This window comes from Octopus bimaculoides, chromosome 1 (genome assembly GCF_001194135.2).
Source record: "Octopus bimaculoides isolate UCB-OBI-ISO-001 chromosome 1, ASM119413v2, whole genome shotgun sequence".
Taxonomy (NCBI): domain Eukaryota; kingdom Metazoa; phylum Mollusca; class Cephalopoda; order Octopoda; family Octopodidae; genus Octopus; species Octopus bimaculoides.
In genome coordinates, this window is record NC_068981.1 from 173897473 (window position 1) to 173917021 (window position 19549).

The 19549-nt window shown below is 34.8% G+C and overlaps 2 protein-coding genes across 8 annotated transcripts in view; one reads left to right on the top strand and one right to left on the bottom strand.

The window, feature by feature from the left end:
• The first annotated feature begins 2867 nt into the window (after positions 1-2867).
• Positions 2868-14242, top strand: LOC106867652 (uncharacterized). 4 transcript variants are annotated; one of them, XM_052972818.1, is made up of 3 exons: positions 2868-3128; positions 4979-5222; positions 9952-14242. In XM_052972818.1, exon 3 carries the CDS (start codon positions 9955-9957, stop codon positions 13933-13935), a length of 3981 nt encoding a protein of 1326 aa, XP_052828778.1. In that variant the 5' UTR covers positions 2868-3128; positions 4979-5222; positions 9952-9954; the 3' UTR covers positions 13936-14242. The 4 variants fall into 4 exon arrangements, with proteins under 4 accessions (XP_052828778.1, XP_052828779.1, XP_014768065.1 ...); XM_052972819.1 differs by having other exon boundaries at positions 9955-14242; XM_014912579.2 differs by lacking the exon at positions 4979-5222.
• A 25-nt stretch (positions 14243-14267) lies between these two features.
• LOC106867653 (uncharacterized) overlaps positions 14268-19549 on the bottom strand; it is an 18455-nt gene continuing 13173 nt past the window's right edge. For all 4 annotated transcript variants that reach the window (XM_014912585.2, XM_052972824.1, XM_014912584.2 and 1 more), the window contains 2 exons: positions 17473-17509; positions 14268-15993 (listed from right to left, as the gene is read on the bottom strand). In XM_014912585.2, coding sequence (XP_014768071.1) covers positions 15876-15993; positions 17473-17509 — 155 coding nt within the window. In that variant the 3' untranslated portion in view covers positions 14268-15875. The remainder of the gene's footprint in view (positions 15994-17472; positions 17510-19549) is intronic.

Below are 19549 nucleotides of genomic sequence, written 5' to 3' on the forward strand. Positions count from 1 at the left end.
AATGGCTAGGTCATCAGCATAGAGGAGCTCCCAGGGGCAACCCATCTTGAATTCCTGTTATTGCCTGGAGGACTATGATGAATAAAAGGGGACTGAGGGCTGAACCTTGGTGGACCCCCACTTCTACCCGGAATTCTTCACTATACTCATTGCCAGTCCTAACCTTACTAACGGCCTCTCTGTATAGGGCCTGTACAGCCCTTATTAACCATTCATCAATCCCCAGTTTCCACATCACCCACCAGATAAGGGATCGGGGGACCCATTACGAATTAATTTCATAATCACACCAGAGTATAAATACCAATAACGGTGATACTTAAAGAAAAAAATTTTTTAACTAAAACTTACAAATTTCCTAATAAGCAGGTTTAGTCAATCACAAAGCTTAATTCAGTTCAATTAAAAAGCTTGGGTAAGCAACATTGTATGCCACACTATAATTTGCAAATAAAATATTATCTATGTGCAGGGCCTGCATCATCCCTCTGATGCCTTATTTTTTTTCTCAAGAAATGTACTTTGTTCTTTAAATAGGTTGGATATGCTTAGGAGTGGGGAAATCTGATTTTATTAGAAGTCTGTTACTTTTGTTATGAATAGTAACTGAAATTTTAAGCATTTTAAAACAATATTTCAAAAATAAACTGGACCTCTGGCTTTATAACCTTCATCAGTTTAGTTATGTGTTAATAAAAACAAAGAAATAGGATGACAGGATAAGAACTTGCAATACTTGAGCTGCTTTGATCCATTCAGTTATTTTGACATGCCAGAGCTGTGATTCAGCCAATGTATAAAGGTAGATTGAAATTTAACCCTTGGCTGACAGCAATTCAAGAGACTTCTAAGACACCTTGAGAACTGTCTACAGCCCATGGCCTCAGGATCATCTCTGCTGTTAATTAGGGACATAACAACACTGTTGACAGACAAATGAGCAGACCTCTTTCATAGTGTCCTGAGTCATTCACTATCAATAAAGCAGCAAAAAGATTGTTTGCCTCAAGACAAAGGTATGTATATAGGTATGCTTTGGATTTTGAAAAATATAATTTAAGGTTTTCAAAAATCCATACTAATGCTTGAGCCTTAATGTTGTTGCAATCTTATGTATCTTTTATTCAATTCCTATGTGAAGTTTTCAATAGTTGTTTAGCCCTAGAACAAACAGATAAGTGGACTAATTCAGTTGAAGGTAGCCATTGGATGTCATTCTCAGTAAGTCAGAATGTATCTACCCTTACATGTAAATGAATATAAACTCTGAATTGAGTGGATGAAACTAATAATGGGCTCCACTGCACATCTCCATAGATTGGGAAAGGAACTAGAAAAAGTACCCTAAACACAGTTTTGCTTACTGCAGCTGGCAGAGATCTTGAACTGATGATTGAAGAATTTAATGTAAAACAAGAATATCACCACTTTAGACAGATCAAGTGAATAATCATAGGCATCACCAATGTAGAGAGATATAAGAAGAAAAAAAAACCTTGGGCACCAGAAAGCTCTTACAAAAAGGTACAAAGACAGTAGACTGAATGAAAATCAAGTGACTGGAAAAGGCGAAGTCACAGAAACAAGGATAGGGGATATCTGGGCTGGTTGCAACATTGAGGAATGACCTGACTTGAGGTGAGATTTGCTTTCAAGAATTATCATGTCAGAAAACTTACTGGTCTTTGTCTTCCCAAGGGATTGAACAATTGGCTTATAACACATGCAATAAATTTTCATCAATAGTGCTTATGTATCCACAATAACAAACCCAGAGGAAGTCAAGAAAAGGGTCCATGAAGAATTGAACTCTTATCAGATCTGTGCCAAACCAAGACAAGCTTACTGTTCTTGGGTCTCACTATGAGAGTTGTGAGGGAACAACTGGAAGAAGTAGAGTTGGAAAGTGCAACAGCAATGGCTTCCAGTTTTTATGAACATGTACAGAGCATGTTGCAAAACAGTCTTCTTCCTGTTCCTCTATAACTTGACATCATAGGCAGACCCTTTCACACTGAAATTTAATCAACTGCATTTTCGTTATGATTAAACACAGACTGTATGACCAATGCTATGTGTAGTGCCTATTGCTAGACCCATGTCCCAGTTTAATATCTGCATCCAGTCTATGCAATTTTCTCAAGGGTGGAGGAACTAACCATGGAGCTGTCACCAATTTGCTTTCAATGTCTGCTAAAGCAAACTCAGGATGTTCAGTCTCTCCTTCACTGATGTAAACGAAGATTCAGCAGCTGTCAGAAGCTTATTTGGCACTTCACTGGCCCAAACAACTGGGTTAATTCAAAGAGAATAATACAGATTGTCCAAAAGCACGAAGTTTTCTTCCATCGTGATACACAAGACTGTCATGGCTAAGCTGTGATAGATGCAGAAATCATGCCTGTATATGAAGGCAAATTGAAATTTAACCCTTGACAGACTGTAATTCAAGAGACTTCTAAGACGCCTTGAGAATTGTCTACAGCTCATGGCCTCAGGATCATCTCCGCTGTTGATTAGGGACATAACAACACTGTTGGACAAATGAGCAAACCTCTTTCACAGTGTCCTGAGCCATGCACTATCAATAAAGCAGCAAAAAGATTGTTTGCCCCAAGCCGAGATGAACATGTCACTGGCTAACCTTCCTGTTAAAGGACCACAGCGTCTGAGCAAGAGAAGCAGACGAGTTGAATAGAAAGGGGAGGTGAGAAAGTCGAGAGCTGCCGGTGAGTTATCAAATGTAAATAAATAATATAGACTCGTCAGCTAGTCACAAACAGATGCGTCTGCAAAGGATGTCACAAATATCGTCCATACGTACAGACGAGTCAAAGATTCTGTCATATAGAGTTATCTCCCATAGTTAGATAACTACTGCCATCTATTGTCAATACATCATATTCGTAAACTCTGGGGAACCTTGGATTCATAATTACCATACATAAAAAAAAAAACAAAAAAAGAATTCAGACTGAATATATCATTTCACACAGTAAAACAAGAAAATGGATGAAAATCCTTATAGCTATATACTCGATCTTTTACATCGTAGTGCTGTTGAAGAATTATTAATGGGTCATTCTTTAGTTTGTCAGTTACCGTAACCGGCCACCTTCAGAATGATCGTAAGTATACAATTATTTATTTAATTAGTTTATTTATTCCGATAGCTTTCAGTAATATAATAAATATCTATTCAGCAATGTTTTAATTAAAATCTTATAGCGAGTATTCAAAGCAACAATAACAACAACAGCAAAAACACAATACGATTTGTAAATATCTTGCAAGACAGCCTTGAGAAGAATACGTTTATTTGTATCAATTTTACCACAGATGTTATGACTGATGAGATGTTAGTTGATTCAAAATATTTTAAAAGATTCTTAAAACTTTAAACAAATTACTATTTTCTAATCAATTTGAAACTGTCACCACACGCATATGTCAAATTGTTGGGGGTAATATAGCCTATTTAATTAAACATTAACAGATTATTTGTCGCCGTTTAGTCAAACGCAGCAGTCAGATGTTAAAGTCAGTGTATTTTAATCTTTGCTGAAATGAATAACATATTTAAGTGCAACAGAGTTTCATGTACACTCCAAGCTAATTTTTTTCTGTTTTCATATGTGACTGAAGGGATGTCAGAATGCACAGATCAACGTTATACATTAATTTTAATGGGCAGCTGTATTTACTTATGGTATTTTTATTATTTGCTCCCAGAATTGTATGCTGTTCTTTCTGATTACTGGTTACAATATATGACGTGTATACAACATCAAATTTCAGCGAGTAATTATTAGGTTTTGAGAAAATTCCTTTGCTGTCCGAAATAGAAATTTGCATAATCGGACATGTTATGGATATCGTGTAGTTGCGATATACATCACAATTGAAATTCGTAAGTAACAATTGTATTTCAGTACAGGTTAAGGTCTGTTATTTAGTTATATTAGTTTGATATTCAAAATATTAACTCTTGGAGTGACAAGTGCTGGAGGGTTGAAAGTAAACTCCTACCGATCTGAGAATGTGACCTGGTTTCGTTTCGCAGTTGTAACATTTAGCTTTTCTTTTGCTGAAGAAATGCAAGGACATCCCACACTCATTCCCCTTCTCTACAAATGTGTGGTAGTGTGCTAAAACAAGAAATCAACATTAGCTTTTGGATGAGTCATTAGTAATGGCACTGGTATCGATAATGTGTAAGAATCTACACTTTACCATCTTTGAAAGATTTGGATTTAAACGTATAGTATCCGCAAAAAGGCCCGTGTAAACTTGCAGTATGTTTAACTTAAAAAAAAATTAAAATGATAAAAGAATCCTACTCCATTCAGAATGATGGTCTGTACACAAAGATGTTTTAACTTGATTTCGTAATATTTTTTTCTGATGATATAACGGTTCTTTTAACATAAGACATATATATATATATACGTAAGTCGTCTACAAGTCCGTAAGTCAGGAAAAAGATGCACTCGTATATCTGTCAATGGAGTGGGTATACTATCCGAAGTGTACCCAGTCGTACCCCTAGCGCGAAACTGATTGGTAAGATCAGCCGTGATGGATGTATAATACTGAACACTTCGGATAATATACAGGGTGTCCACAAGTTCTGGGTATATGGAGTAAATAAAATCATAACATAAACAATTAAATATAAGAAATAATAATTTCTTAAAGTATGTGTTAATCCCCATGTACCCAGACTTTGTGGACACCCTGTATATATATATATATATATATATACCCTTGATGGACGTGAACTCAGGGTAACTTCGTAGACCACCCGTAACTATATCAAATTACTCCACTACTCTATAACTTAAAGTGTGCTTCCCTTTCAGACATGATTTACTGATGATTATATATATATCTTGTTTCAGTCATTAAACTGCAGCACCACTTTGAAAGAATTTTAGCCAAAGGAATTGACCCCAGTACTTTTTTTTTTATATTTAAGCCTGGTACTTATTCTATTGGTCACTTTTGCCGAATCGCTAATTTACGAGTTTGTAAATATACCAACACCAGTTGTCAAGTGGTGACGAGGGACAAAGATACACACATGGATATATATACGACAAGCTTCTTTCAGTATCCACCCACCGAATCTACTCACAAGACTTTGGTCAACCCTAGGCTAAAATAGAAGGCACTTGTCCCAAGATGGCAAGACTACGTTTACATTGAAGATCCTCTTAAAGGTCAATTTCTGTTTTCTGGCATTTGTCACAACTGGCAATGGCCAGGTCTGAAATTTGTTGGATTAAGGGATCCAACTTTGTTTATTTGTATGTATGTATGAATGAATGATCTTTTTTTTTAGTTTATAAGAGAGTTCAGACTGGTTGCTAACAAATCATCAAGAATTTTTGAATCAAGAGTTCCCAATGTTTGTAAATATGCGATTGAGTCGGTGTGTTGGTTGATGCACACACTCAAGTATTTGCAACTATTCATATAAGAATCTCGGAGAATTTTTGGAATGTTTTACAAATCTTCACTGTGTCACAAATAGATTGGATTTGGAGAATCCATGTCAGTTTCTTTTGTTGTTTCATCACAAAACCTAGTATTTCTAGGTTTTTGGGTAAATTTGTTGGTACATAAACTAATGCACCTATGATAGGTACAAATGGGAATTTATAGTCAGGGTACAAGAGCTGTAAGTTCTGCGTTAATTCACCATAAATGTTCTCTTTTTTCCTGGACTTTTGATTGTATATTCACATCTGCTGGGCAGTTCAACAGCAGTGCACTACTTTTGTTCCCTGTCCTGCAGAACAATCTCAGATGTGTTATATTTGCACTGAACTGCTGTTTTTAAAGGTGAATACCTGTTGGTTCTGACATGCCTTCGATGTATACACCAGGGCAGTCCTCCCTGCACATAGCATTGTAAATAGTCTTTGCGACTATATCATGCCTCAGGAGCAGATAGTATCTCATAGACATTTGGGGGCAGTTACTGATGATGTGGGTGATATTTTCCACACTGGTATAGCAGAGCCTACATTTTTTAGCACATGGTATCTTTGTCCCTCTTATTTATCAGGTATTTAGTAGCTATCTCCTACTCCTGGATAGCAAAGGCAGGTAGGGTGTAATGTATCTATTGCAGGTCCAGAAGAGGCTTCTCTTCATGTCAATGCTGTTGTTGCTCCCTAGGTTACAGGATATGTACCCATGCATTGCTTTTTGTTGGTATGTTGCCTACTTTGCCTCCAAGCTTGTTTAAGTAGGGCCAATCCAGCCTCCTCTGGATCACATGAAACAGTTGTATTCTCAGAGTACCTGCACAGTAGTTCTCCAACTCTGAAGATGTTGTTGCTCTAACCTCTGAGTATGCATGGAATGTACTTATTTCTTTCCTTACTGTTCAGCAAGTGTTGTCTGAATGAAACCGTGACATTCCAAGGCCATATGCCTCTTCCATCATCACTTCATCTTACATAGATCCTACTGATTTCACTGTACCTTCCTAGTTTTGATGTGCAGGCTGCGTATCCTGTCAAGTGTCCAGTCCAATATCCCAAATGTAGGTACTAGCACTGGCACTGCAAAAGCATTGTGAGAAAAGGCTTTGTTTAATGTAGGTATGCATGCATACACACACACATATTTATATATATCTATATACAGGGTGGTGCAGGGATGGATGTTTTGGAAAAGTCACAAAGTCATTAATTCTAGCTGCAAACAAATTTTATTGACATCAATGTGTTTGTTTTGAATTAGCATTTGTCTAAATCAAGTGTGGAAAACAACATCCATCATGTGGTGTGTTTTCATTGATGCATTTCTGAAGGCGTTGGAAGTTGGCTTCCACTCTCTTCAGCATTGCTCTGTCAATTTGGGTGATTTCCACGCAAATAGCCTCCTTCAAATTGTCCAATGCACGAGGTTTGTGTACACACACATGTGCCTTGAGGGTTTCCCCACAAAAAATAATCACACATGGACAAATCAAGGGACTGAGGGGGTGAAGGAATGTCAGCAAACCTGGAAATGAGGCAGTCGCTGAAGAGAGGGCGAAGAATGTCCATTGATGCTGTGGCTGTGTGGACCATCACCCCATCCTGCTGAAGCCACACACATCAAATACGCATATGTTTTCGTCATAATTCAGGCACAAAGAAGCTGTTCATCATGTTGATGTAATGCTTGAAGTTCACAGTAACAACATTTCCATTATTGTCTTAAAAAAAGTAAGAACCAATAATTGCAATTTTCCCAACAGCACACCAGATCGTCACTTTTGGGCTGTGCAGTGGTCTATCATTCAGTTCTCTTAGATTTTCAAGAGCCCAATAACAGTTCTGTTGATTCACCATGCCATTGAGATGAAAATGAGCTTCATCACTCATTAACAAAATGAGGTTGTCATTTGCCTAAAAAATTGCTCCCATCTGACGTGTAAAGGTAAGACGCCATGCATAGTTCCATGGTTTCAACTGTTGCCCAATGACCAACTTGTATGGTTGGAAATGCAGGTCTTCATGTAAAATGTGTCTTACCGATGCTAAATTCAGTGAAATGCCTCTGAGCAGAGAGATTCAGACTCCATATCAAAGCTTGTCTGACACGTTCCACATTTTCTAGGGTCTGTACCATTTGTGGTACCCCCACCAGTCTCCTACTCATCAGTGTACATTGTGTACAAAGTGCATTCACCCAATGTAAGAATGTGTTACGGGTGAGAACAGCCTGATTTTGGTGAATATTGAAGTGGCACTGAAAGTCACACTGAACTGCCGTGACAGACATGATATTCTTCACATAACTGTTGTAGGCAAACATGCAATGCTCTATCGTCCACAGCACCATGGCTTCACCTGAAAAGAAAAAAAATGCTAAGACACCATGGACCAAATGGTACCTGTTGGACATAAGCCCCTCCCACTGGGGCTGAGTAATAGCCATTTCAAAAACGTCCATCCTCTCTGCCACACCCTGTATTTGCATACAGGTTGAACCTGTTATATCTGGCTTGGGACTTGGATGTTGCCAGACCATGCAATATGGTAGAAAACAGAAATTGACTCCCATGATAAGCTTTCCATCTCATTCCACATTTGTCCTGATGTCTCATCAAAGCTAGAACAAAGCTTAAAACGGGAGGTATATGTGTGTGTTTTGAAAGGAAATATGTGAAGTTAGATATTAGAAAATGACCTGAGCTGAACCAGTTTAATAGTAACTTGGGTATTTAGAAATTTAAACCTAAATGATGAAACAGATTTTTAGATGAGCACACAAAAATGTATTTATCCTGTGCGTCTCCAATAGATATGTTTCTAAAGTGCAATAATAGTGTTAGCAGTGGTTAGTTGTTGGGTGTGCCATAAGCTAGAGAGCAAATGGACGAAAAGCATGAAATGGGGACAGTAGGAGTGAGATATAAAGGAAACCAAAGCCAAAGGGGCTAGTGGATGAGAAAAAGTTTTAAAAAACCACGGATCAAACTTGGCTCTTGAACCATCCCATACATACTATAACCACTGTATGTTTCATTGTCACAATTATTTCTTTCAAGAGCAGAAATGATAGTGTCAGACAGATGCTGTTATGCATTATATGACAGCTTGAAGAAAGTCTCAAAATTAGAGCTGAAGGAATAGAAATTTTAGTTCAATTTGTATCCAAAGAATGTTGAGAAGTGTATCATCATTTTCATTATTACATGTTTGACACTCAGTACAGCATCTCTTATTGAGTCTCAGTTCTGTGAGACAGTAACATTTCAGATCTGACCTAATTAGATTTTACATGGTCTATCTTTACTGCAAGTATGACAATTTCTTAGGCCACTTCATCCAAAGGTGTGTCCCTTCTATCACCAAATTGTGTGTTTTTTTAAGTTGCCTCCATATAACAATGTCTTATTTAAAAGAAAGGCAAAAATCTCTAATCTACCTATTAACTACCTGCCCCATTCACTTCTTACATTAAGAAAACAAACAAACAAAAAAAAAGAAGCCATAAATGGTTGTTTCTTTTGTTATTCAGTAACCAGCAGAATCAGATCTGTTTCCCTTTGCCATTGGTGTAATTTATCTCACACAATAATCTCCTAAGTTGCCTGCTTATATCTTCCATATATCTCTCATCTTTTGTTTTAAAAAATTCTTGTTATTTAGCTGGTATCAGCAATTCCTCTCCAACCCACAATATATGAATTCCAGTGTCTTCCAACTCTTCAATGACCTTCTTGCTGTTACCTCTAACTATACACACTGTACATGTAAACTCTTCACTTAGTGTAAAGACCATTAGAATAACAGTAGGAAAGACACTGAATTTGACCAAGTGGTTGTAAAAGAGTATTAGTCTATCAATTGGATATCTTGTTTGCAGAAGTTTTCTACAATTGTAATATACACCCAAGGAAAGTTAGCAATTATTTGAGGAAGAAGCAATATTCCCTTCCCCAATTTGAAAATATCTTTAATTCAAAGCTAGTGTGCAACATCTGAGCTCTCATGCAGTTTATCAAATACATTTGTAAATTAAAATGAGAGCAACATTTTGATGAACATAACACCAAACAGCAACTGCTTGGCACTGGGAAGCTGTATGTTTTTGTTCTTCAGAAGAAATCAATTTTTTTTATGCAGTTTCAGTTATATAAATTTGTGTATTTTTATGTGAGAAGTTGACAGTAATTGTGAAACAAGTATTTGATAGGATCAGAGAGATTGCTTTTCTTTTTCCAGTAACACACAAAAGTATGTTTTCATATATTAAGTGTAAAGACTCCTAAAGAGAAAAGAGGTGACTTTGTGAGGGGGGGGGGTATAATTTCAGAGTACCCTGTCTCAGGGTTTGAAATAGTTTCTCACTTTTCACTTTTATCACTTCTTTTTGATTAAAAAAAAAAAAAAAAAAATCATTATATTCAGTTTTAAATATTTTTCATTCTTTTCTTTTCAGAAGATGGTGGGTAATGATAAAGAGCAAAGAAGTATTCATGAAATTTCCTTATTGTGTGGAAATGTCAAGAACAGTAATGAAAATTGCAAAGAAACCATTAAAAATGATTGTATTTTAATGTCAATAAAGATGGAAGAAGAAGAAAATGGTGAAGAGGAGGAGAATAATGATGATATCAGTAATAAATTGAAAAGTAATACCCACAAAGATAATGCAGATTCATTGAGCTATTATGCAGATTTCCTCAACAACATATTTCGATGCCAATACTGTAAGTTCAGCACTACAGATAAAGAAGAGTTAAACAAACATCGTTCTGTTCACAGCAAAGAAAAACAGCACAAGTGCAGTCAGTGTGATTATGAATGCCATTATCGTGCTGACCTTATTCGACACTGTGCAAAACATTCAGATGAGAAACGTTATAAGTGTCCCCACTGTGATTTCGCCACAAAGTGGCGCCGTAATGTACGGCATCATCTTCTGAAACATACCAATGAACGGCCTTACCAATGTCAAATATGTGAATTCAGTTTCAAACGCCTACAAGACCTCAAATATCACATGTATCGACATAATGATGAGAAGCCAATAAAATGTGATGAATGTGAATTCTGTTGTAAGACAAATTATGAACTTAAGTGCCACAAACTAAAACACAGTGATGTACGCCGATTTCCATGCACATTTGAAGGTTGCACCCAGCAATGTAAAACCAAATCCGACCTTACTAAGCATCTTAAGACTCACAATGGTGAGAAAAATCACATCTGTTCTTTATGTGGGAAAGGTTTTACAACAGCCGGTTGTCTTAATAAGCATGTTCAACGTCATGATACACGTAAGCAATTTATCTGCCATTTGTGTCTGAAGAAATTTAAATCCAAAGCTAGCTTAAAAAACCATCTTAAAATTCATGAAGGAATTCGCCCATTTGTTTGTGATATCTGTGAAAAATCTTTCACTAATAAATACAATATGATGAAACATCAAGAGACACATGGTGACAACCGTCCATTTCGCTGTCCTATCTGTCCTTACGGAGCACGATCGAGTGAACATCTTTTAGCACACATTGGCTCTATGCATGGTCATTCTTATGCTTACTTCTGTGAACTCTGTAAGAAACCATTCCGTCGTCATGGCCAGTTACGTATACATCTTAAGAGAATGCACAAAGGAAGCAAAGAGGCTACAGCTGCAGCAGATTTTACTCACAATTCTACATCTTCACTACCCATTTCTAAATCCGAAAATGCGAAAAATACTTGTGATAAGCTTCCTGTCTCAAAACCTAATAATGAAAACAAGTATTTAACCTCAAAGAAAACTGCTGCTTTATCATCTAACATTACAAAGCAGTCTTGTTTATCTTCAACAAAACCTGTAGAAGACAAATCTGCTATTGATGTTGCTAAGACTGAACAAGTAAGTAATTTAGATAGTAAATGTCCTCCTGCTAGTGAGGAGTGTAATGACTCTAAATCTGGTATTAAAAATGGTGGTGATGGTGGTAATCAGCATGTAAAGATTACTGAATTAAAACCTAGTAAGAAACAGACAAATGATTCTAAGAAATATGTTGAATGTTTTCATTTACCTCTTGCAACAAAGGGTTTCACATTTAATTTTGAAAAAAAGGGTAAGAAACCTCGTTCTTGGTTTATGGATCCCAATTATATGCCTGCTGACGCTGCTGAGAAACAGAAAGCCTACCTCAACCGCAAAGCAAAATTAGCAAAACTGAAAAAGTCAGAGGCAAAAGAGAAGATGAAACAGAAGAAGAAGTTAAAAATTGATGACAAACCCAAACAATCAGTTATTGTTCAAAAAACTGGCTTGATTAAAGCCAGCAAAAAGAAGGTAAAACTTGTGAAAAACCTGAATGCAAAAAAAATGTTAAGAAAAAAAAACAAGTCAAAAGGTTTAAAAAAATGTATTCCTTTAACTGAAGGCTGCAAAGTAAAGATAGAATCATTGAGGTCTGATTTTGAAGATGATGTTTGCTGGGAAAATAAATTAATAATAAACAACAAAAACAATCAGATGGTTAAAAGTGTCACTGATGAAATATATACACCTTATCAAGATGTTCATCCTGAACTTTCAATCCCAACCAAGATCAAACAGGAACCAACAGATGATCCTGGTGATGTTTTAAACATAGAAATGCCTTCGAGTCCTGTAAAAACTGTTCTTTTTGAAACTCTTTTGAAGTCAGAGACTGGTGAATTTAACATGGATTTAACAGAATCTGTGTCAACAGAAAGCAAAATTGGTGAGATGACAGAAACATCTGCTGATTATTGTGATAATAAAAGTTTGCCCTGCAACAACAGATTGGAATCTTCTAACCAGCTACAAATAACTTCAGATGGGACAACTAAAGATAACACAAGTCCTTTGTCTCCTTCAGGAGTATTTAAATTAGAAAATCTGTCCATACGAAAAACTGATTCCAATAAAACTATGCTAGTCTACACTATTTCTCAAGAAATTGCAGATACATGTCAGTCTTCTAGTTCAGATCTTCAAATAAGTGAACTATTTAGCAGCTCAACTGGTTCTGGAGAAACTCCTATTAAACAGGAACCAATTCAGCTTGATAATTACTCTCTTACTAACCAAATAAATTCTTCTTTTAGTTTAAACCCTAACATAAACATTAAAATGGATAAAAATGAGCCCTTTCTTTTTGATCAAGAAAAACTCAATAGTAGTATAACCTCTCCATCCCAAACACTTACTCCTTTATCTGAATCTCATAAAAATAATCAGGACAAGGAACTAAATGATCCTGTATCTTCTGAAAATTTAGGTGGATTTGAAATAATAGATTCTCATACAAATAATAAATATTATATCAAACCCTTTACCACACCAAATAGTGATAAATCAATTTCTCTTGCCAACAACCTTACAAATGATTTTAGCATAGATGGTTACTATGGAAAAATAGCCACTGTAGAAGGGATTCAAGATGGAAAATTAACCTTGTCTCATAGTTTCAATTTAGATCCATCCAAATCCTTGTCCACATTAGACAAAAACGTCCACAACAACTGTGATTCTCTTTCAAACTCTGTGTCTTCAACTTCAACAATGGAAAACCTTTACAGTACTGAATCTGTGATTTCCCAAGAAGTACTTCCTAATCATTCACCTACCTCAAATTCATCAGTGTTATCTCTACAGAAGTTGGATTGTGATGATGTAACATTACCAGTTATTGTCACTGAAAAAGAGATGAGTCTGTCTGAAAGAGACCCATTTCAGTTTTCTTCTAATTTGGATTTTGGCCACCCTAAGTATCATCAGTTTCTACAAACTCATAACTCCTTCCATGATACGTCTAAGTGCAATGATTCTAACATTCTAAGATTACCTCATATTAATTTGTCAAATAAAACTGAAAAGGGTTCTGATTTAGTTTACCCACCAACATTTCATTCTTCTAGCATATTAGAGGCAGTAGAAGCTAAACAGCAAGTAAGAACATCTGCCAATAGTATGGCTTTTAATTCTGAAAGCAATGAAATAAGCACTAAATGTCCTGTTTTGTTGTCAACATTAAACAGTCAATTTTTTGTTAATGAACCTTTCAAAGAAACATCAGAGAAACTTGGAACAACAACAACAAATAACAACTTACCTAAACCTCCATCTGATGAGGCCCAAGCTTTGTATGAATATGAAATGGAATTTGATGAAAAAAGTATTCTTCGAGATAACATTAATATTACTATGCTTGGTTCCTATTCTTCTGAACCTCAGGAAAAAACTAATCCATTTTCAGTATTTTCTTGTACAACAAATGAAAATAATAATTTGCTTGAAATGACAGTCAATTCTGATCTAAATGACAATGTTGGTCATAAGCCTGTATGCAATGATGTAAACTTAATATCAGCTAAACCAGAACTTGACTGGGATTCTGAAGACAATTTGACTCAAAATTATATTCTACTAAATCCAAGTTGCTGATTATTTTTTTAGTCAAATTTATCAATCAGAGAGAAATTTCATTTACATGCTATTTTGATTCAAGACAAAAATAAGGAAATTTTGATTGATTTTTGCAACAGTGAATGAAGAAAAATCTTTTTATATCAGAGAAATTAAAAAGAAATGTGTATAACTTATAAGGCACTTAAAAATATTTTTGTCCCATTTTTTAAGAATATCTATTGTATTCATGAGTTCAATGATATTCAAGAAGCTGTTTTCTTAATTGTCCACATCTTTATAGATTTGATTTCAAGAAAGAATTTTCTGCCTGAATTATGGCTTACAAGAGTAAAATATTTATTGAATAACAATGTTTCATTGTTTTATTAATAAAATTATTTTTTGGAAGTACATGCAGTTTTCATTGTATGAATTGAAGTTATTTTGAAGCATTTAATATACAAATTATATAAAAAAAAAAACATTTTTGAAATAATGAAACTTATATTTAAAATGCTTAAAGTTTTATTATTAAAGACATACAAAGGTTGGTTAAAAGTTTAGCCTTTAGTCATGTTTATTATTACAACAGTTGATAGTTTCATATTTTAATTTAGCTATTTCATGTTTTCTTTGTAAGTCTAAAGTGGCATTTCTGTCTGTAGTTATTTACTTTGTTAAACACAAATTTGTGTGTAATAAGTATTTTAGTTTTATCATCAGCCGAATTTTTCTCAGCATTTCACACCTTAACACACATCCACACATTTCTCTTTGATTAGACAGAAGATATGGACATAAATATTCTTTTCTACTCTAGGCACAAGTCCTGAAATTTTTGGGGAGGGAGCTAGTTGATTAGATCAACCTCAGTATGCAACTGGTACTTAATTTATCGACCCTGAAAGGATGAAAGGCAAAGTCTTAATTGTTTTACTATTTTACTGTATCACATATGTATTAGCTTAAACCTACTTTTGACAAAGCACAAATCATTCATATTGATAACAAGAACAGTAACTTTTCCTGCCATCATTGTCATTAACTAAGCAGTCTTCTATTTTTTCTTTACTTTTTGCATCCATTTTCCCAAAGTTCCTATACTAAAATTGTTAAGTTGTTGGTGCATTTGTTTTTACAGCTTGATGATGCCCTTTTTATTTCTAACCACTCAATCATGAAGTATGAATGGAAACCAGTTTTTTGCCCAGTCAGGCAAACAGGGCACAATACAATGACTATAGTAAGATCTAAACTTATGGTTATGTCATCAGTAGTTCATCTCCTTAATCTCACAGCTAAGTAAGAGAAACAACCTATAGTTTCAACTAAACTATTACTATTACTATAGTCTGTAATGTTAGGATATAGCATGGCTATTTGATTTGAAAGATCAGTCAATGCACCATTGAAATTAGTTTACTATTACTTCGCTCAAAACAAGTTTATACCTGTTCTGCACATATTACATAAAATACCTCCTCTGTATTTCTCTTATTTAACTGTACTTTGTAACAAAGTCAGTGATTCAACTTTTGTGGATCTTAACCATTAAATATAACTTGTATCCAAGTTTACTGTTAGGACTCTCAAGTTCATTATTTATGGTCTCAAAATCATTGCACTTTACTTCTGTTGATTAACAAAATAGATAATCCCTAAGCCTTTCCAGAAATATCAACTCATAAACCCCATTCAACAGGATTTAAATTTCAGGGTATAGGAGATGAAATAAGAAGTGAGTTTCAAAAGAACTAGAAGCTTCACAATCAGTGTTTAAATAGATGTTCTAAGTAAAATGTCTATAAAGCTCAAAATGTTTTAATAAAATAATACTACCATTATTTCTAACATTAGTATTCTATTTTAACTCAAAAATATTAATTTAAAAAAGAAAACATTTCAAAATCTTTATATAATTATCAACTACAACAATAACACAAAAATAATTGAATAATAACCATTTAAAAAATATATCAAATCTTTTCTGTTTTTTCATTTAAGTGAAGTGAGATCATTGATGATAGCGTTAAAAGCTGGATTATATATCTCTCTTTAGATGCTTGAACTTCAGGCTCTCTTTCAAGAGAATTACTGAAAAGAATAATACAGCAAAAAAAGGTGGGATTGATAATTCATTTTATATAAAATGGTTTTATTCAAGTTACTTTTTTTTTTTATATAATGAATTATTGTTGTTATGAGTGTAGAGCAGTGGTCCATATAAGATTTTTGGGGGTCCACAAAACAAAATAGCTAATTGGGGATCCACAAAAATATTTTAAGGGCCTCTGAAAAAGTTTTGCATTAGATGTATGTATTGGTGTGTATTGCAAGAAACAGCTAGGTTTCTTTCTCTAACAATTCACATAGTTCAACCTACACAAGTTAATGTGTGGAAAACAAAATAAGAATTTTGAAAGAAGTTTCTATAGAAATAATTTTAAAATAATGAATGGCTATGGGGGTCCAACAAAATAAGATAGTAATCAAAGGGGGTCCGTAGATAAAAAATGGTTGAGAATACCTAGTGTAAAATATATATATCTTGAAATCAATGACCACAATGCTTGGCCTCCACCCACTGTGATGCCAACATAGTACTGGCCACCTTCCATGCCACGCTGCCCTTAAGATCATAAAGCATGGCCTAGATGCCACAGTTTTCCCTTCCTAGCTTGAGCCAGCGGAGCTCAACTGAGGGGATGATAGAAGGCCGGACGGTATGACAATTTTCCTGTTCCCTAGTTTTAGGCCCCTCATCTGGGATGCTACATGCTTCAGCAACTTGGTATTGTCAACTACCAACCCAGGCTCTGCTGCTCATCAGGCTGAGAAAAAGACCCAAAAAAACTGTCAAGGTATCAGCCACTCTTTGACAGGTTTATAGTTGAACCTGTGGCAGTTGAGACCTCTGGTGTTCTTGGCCCCTAGACCATATCCTTGCTCACTGCAAGTTCAAACTCCATGAGTCAGAGTGCATCTCCCTTGCTATTCTCTAGGACAATGTCTTTTCCATTTTGTCTGCTGGTACCATGAGAAATGTTTCTATATCGTGAGAGGCAAGATTTTCTGTTAATCCTAACACTTCTATTCAAAACGTTGGACTTCACACTTTCTCACTGAGTAATCTAACAGAAATGTTTGCAGTAGTATTTTAACTGAGAATCCTGTTTAAAAAAACACCACTACACAATGCTTCATAAATTATAACAAAACCATTTTAATGGATTTAATAGGCAAGTGAGAAAACAAAGGAATAAATATAGTGGGAAGGAGGAGTGTTAAAAAATGCCAATGTTTGTAATAGTCTTTGTTACTATTTGTAACTGACAGCATCGAAGCTCTGTGATTATCAATGTAATCTAGACATTTGAACTTAAGAAGAAGAGATCATGATTACACAGTAATGCGTCTAACCTGGTTCTGATTTAACAACAAAATACAAGAAGTATTTAATATGATTAGGATCATTAAACTTGATGCTTTTTTTTTGTTTTTGACTGAGATGAAAATATGATGAATAAATACTTGAGTGAATGAAAAAAGGAATATATATAAAAGCACTTCTACCTGCATTCGAACTCTTGGAGTAAATCACTTCCCTCAGCTTATTAAAAGAAACAACAAAAACAAAGAATAAACATCAATAAATTTTTAATTCAGACAATTAAAAAAAAGAATGTTTAATTTCAAAATTGATTGATTCAATGTAATTTTTATCTTATTTTTCCCTGATAAAGGATCCATGTTATTGGTTTAGTGTATTCTATAGTTTTCAAATTCATTTGCTAATTCCATATTCTTTAGAATTACGAAAATCCTTTTGTGAGAGCAAAAGCAGAAGAAAAGAAAAGTACAATGTACTGTGGTATAACTAAGCCTTGTTACTTTGAATATGCCATGCTTTCTTTCACTATTTAACCAGAACTCACTATTTTCTACCTCAGTCCATAACTTACCCTTCACAGCAACATCTCATCTCCCATTTGTATGTGAGGATGTTAGGCTTAGATGAATGAAGTTCTAAATCTGCCATGGGCAAACTGTCACCTGTGGGACTCTTTGAATGGCATACATAATGAAAAATTGCCTTGAAGATTTTTAGTAGCGTGGCCCACTTGATGAGCTATGCTCCCCCCCCCCAAAAGGTTGCCATGGCTGTTCTTAAATCTACTTTCTAACAACTTCAATAATTACTGATTATGTTACATTTAATTCCTTCATCTCATTATCTGATAAGTTATGTCTTAAATTATTATGATTACACAAGGACTTAAGTGATCCTCATATTTAAAGTAAAATATAAAAGGACGTGTCATTACTCTTTAAAAGTCTCAGATATCACACAGACTGACTTTATAACTGCGATCACTCCTATTTTTATGTATCCTGTTTATGTTAGAGGATAGATAGTAAAATGCTTGAAATATTCTAAAATTTAATGTTATTTTAATCAATCCACCAGTTTAGGATATTAAAGTCCTTCCATAAATTATTGCAGTCATCGATATTCTTGAATGCTTTTGATATTTTATTATTATCAGCACAGCTAGTGAGAATAGCTGTGATAATAAAGTGCGTTGTTGCAAACAGTAATGACACCAACACAGTTTCATGAATTATTCTACTCAAATTTGTTGACTTTTGAAAGGATATCATTATCGACAACAACTTCACTTCTATTCATTAAGATGTCAAATAACACTGTCCTAGTTTTCCAACAATGCCGAAATGACAATGTTTGCAACATGTCCAATGACTAACTTCATTGGAAGTCTTTACAATGTCAAGGTATATCACATCTACATATGACTGGTGGAGCAGCTTGCAGCTTCTACTTGGAGGGAAACTGCGCAAGGATTTACCAAATAATCTTATCAGTTTCTCATGCATTATTTATTTCCTGATCATGTTGATAATTTTTTAATATATTTTATATTGGGTTTGGTGAAATAGGCCAAGCACAGGTTTATTACACTTCTCACAGCAAGAATGACATGGTATTACTTGTGCAATTCCATGTGGAATAAATACCTCACCACATTACACAGGATATTTATATTCAAAAGCACTAGATTTTCTAACTGATATATTTTGGTGAAAGATATACACATTCTTTAACAGATTTCAGTTATTAGATTGCTGCCATGCTGATGCAATACCTTCAAGAGTTTAGGTGATTATATCAACTCCAGTACACATTTCAGTTTGGTAAATATTTTATCAAACTCTGTTTGTTGAATCACTATATTTACAGGACATAAGGAGACAAACAACATTGGTTTTCAAACCAGTGTAAACATAAACACACACACACACACACAAACACACAGATTTATGCAGCTCCCATCTACCAAATTGCACAAGGTGTATTGGTTTGAGTAGAAGACATATGTCCAAGTGCTGTGAAGGGAGTTATAACTAGGAACTGAAACCTCTTAGCCACACAGTCATACCAGTATCAAATGTATCATCATCATATATATTAGCCGAGGCACCTGGTATTGCCCAGGTGCTTAACATATAGAAACATGTCTTTATGATTAAACTAAATGATTTAACTAATAGAAAATTGCTATTTAGTTCTTTTAGTATAAAATCCTTTTGACAATTGAAGCTATAGAATATCAATGTTTGTGTACATATA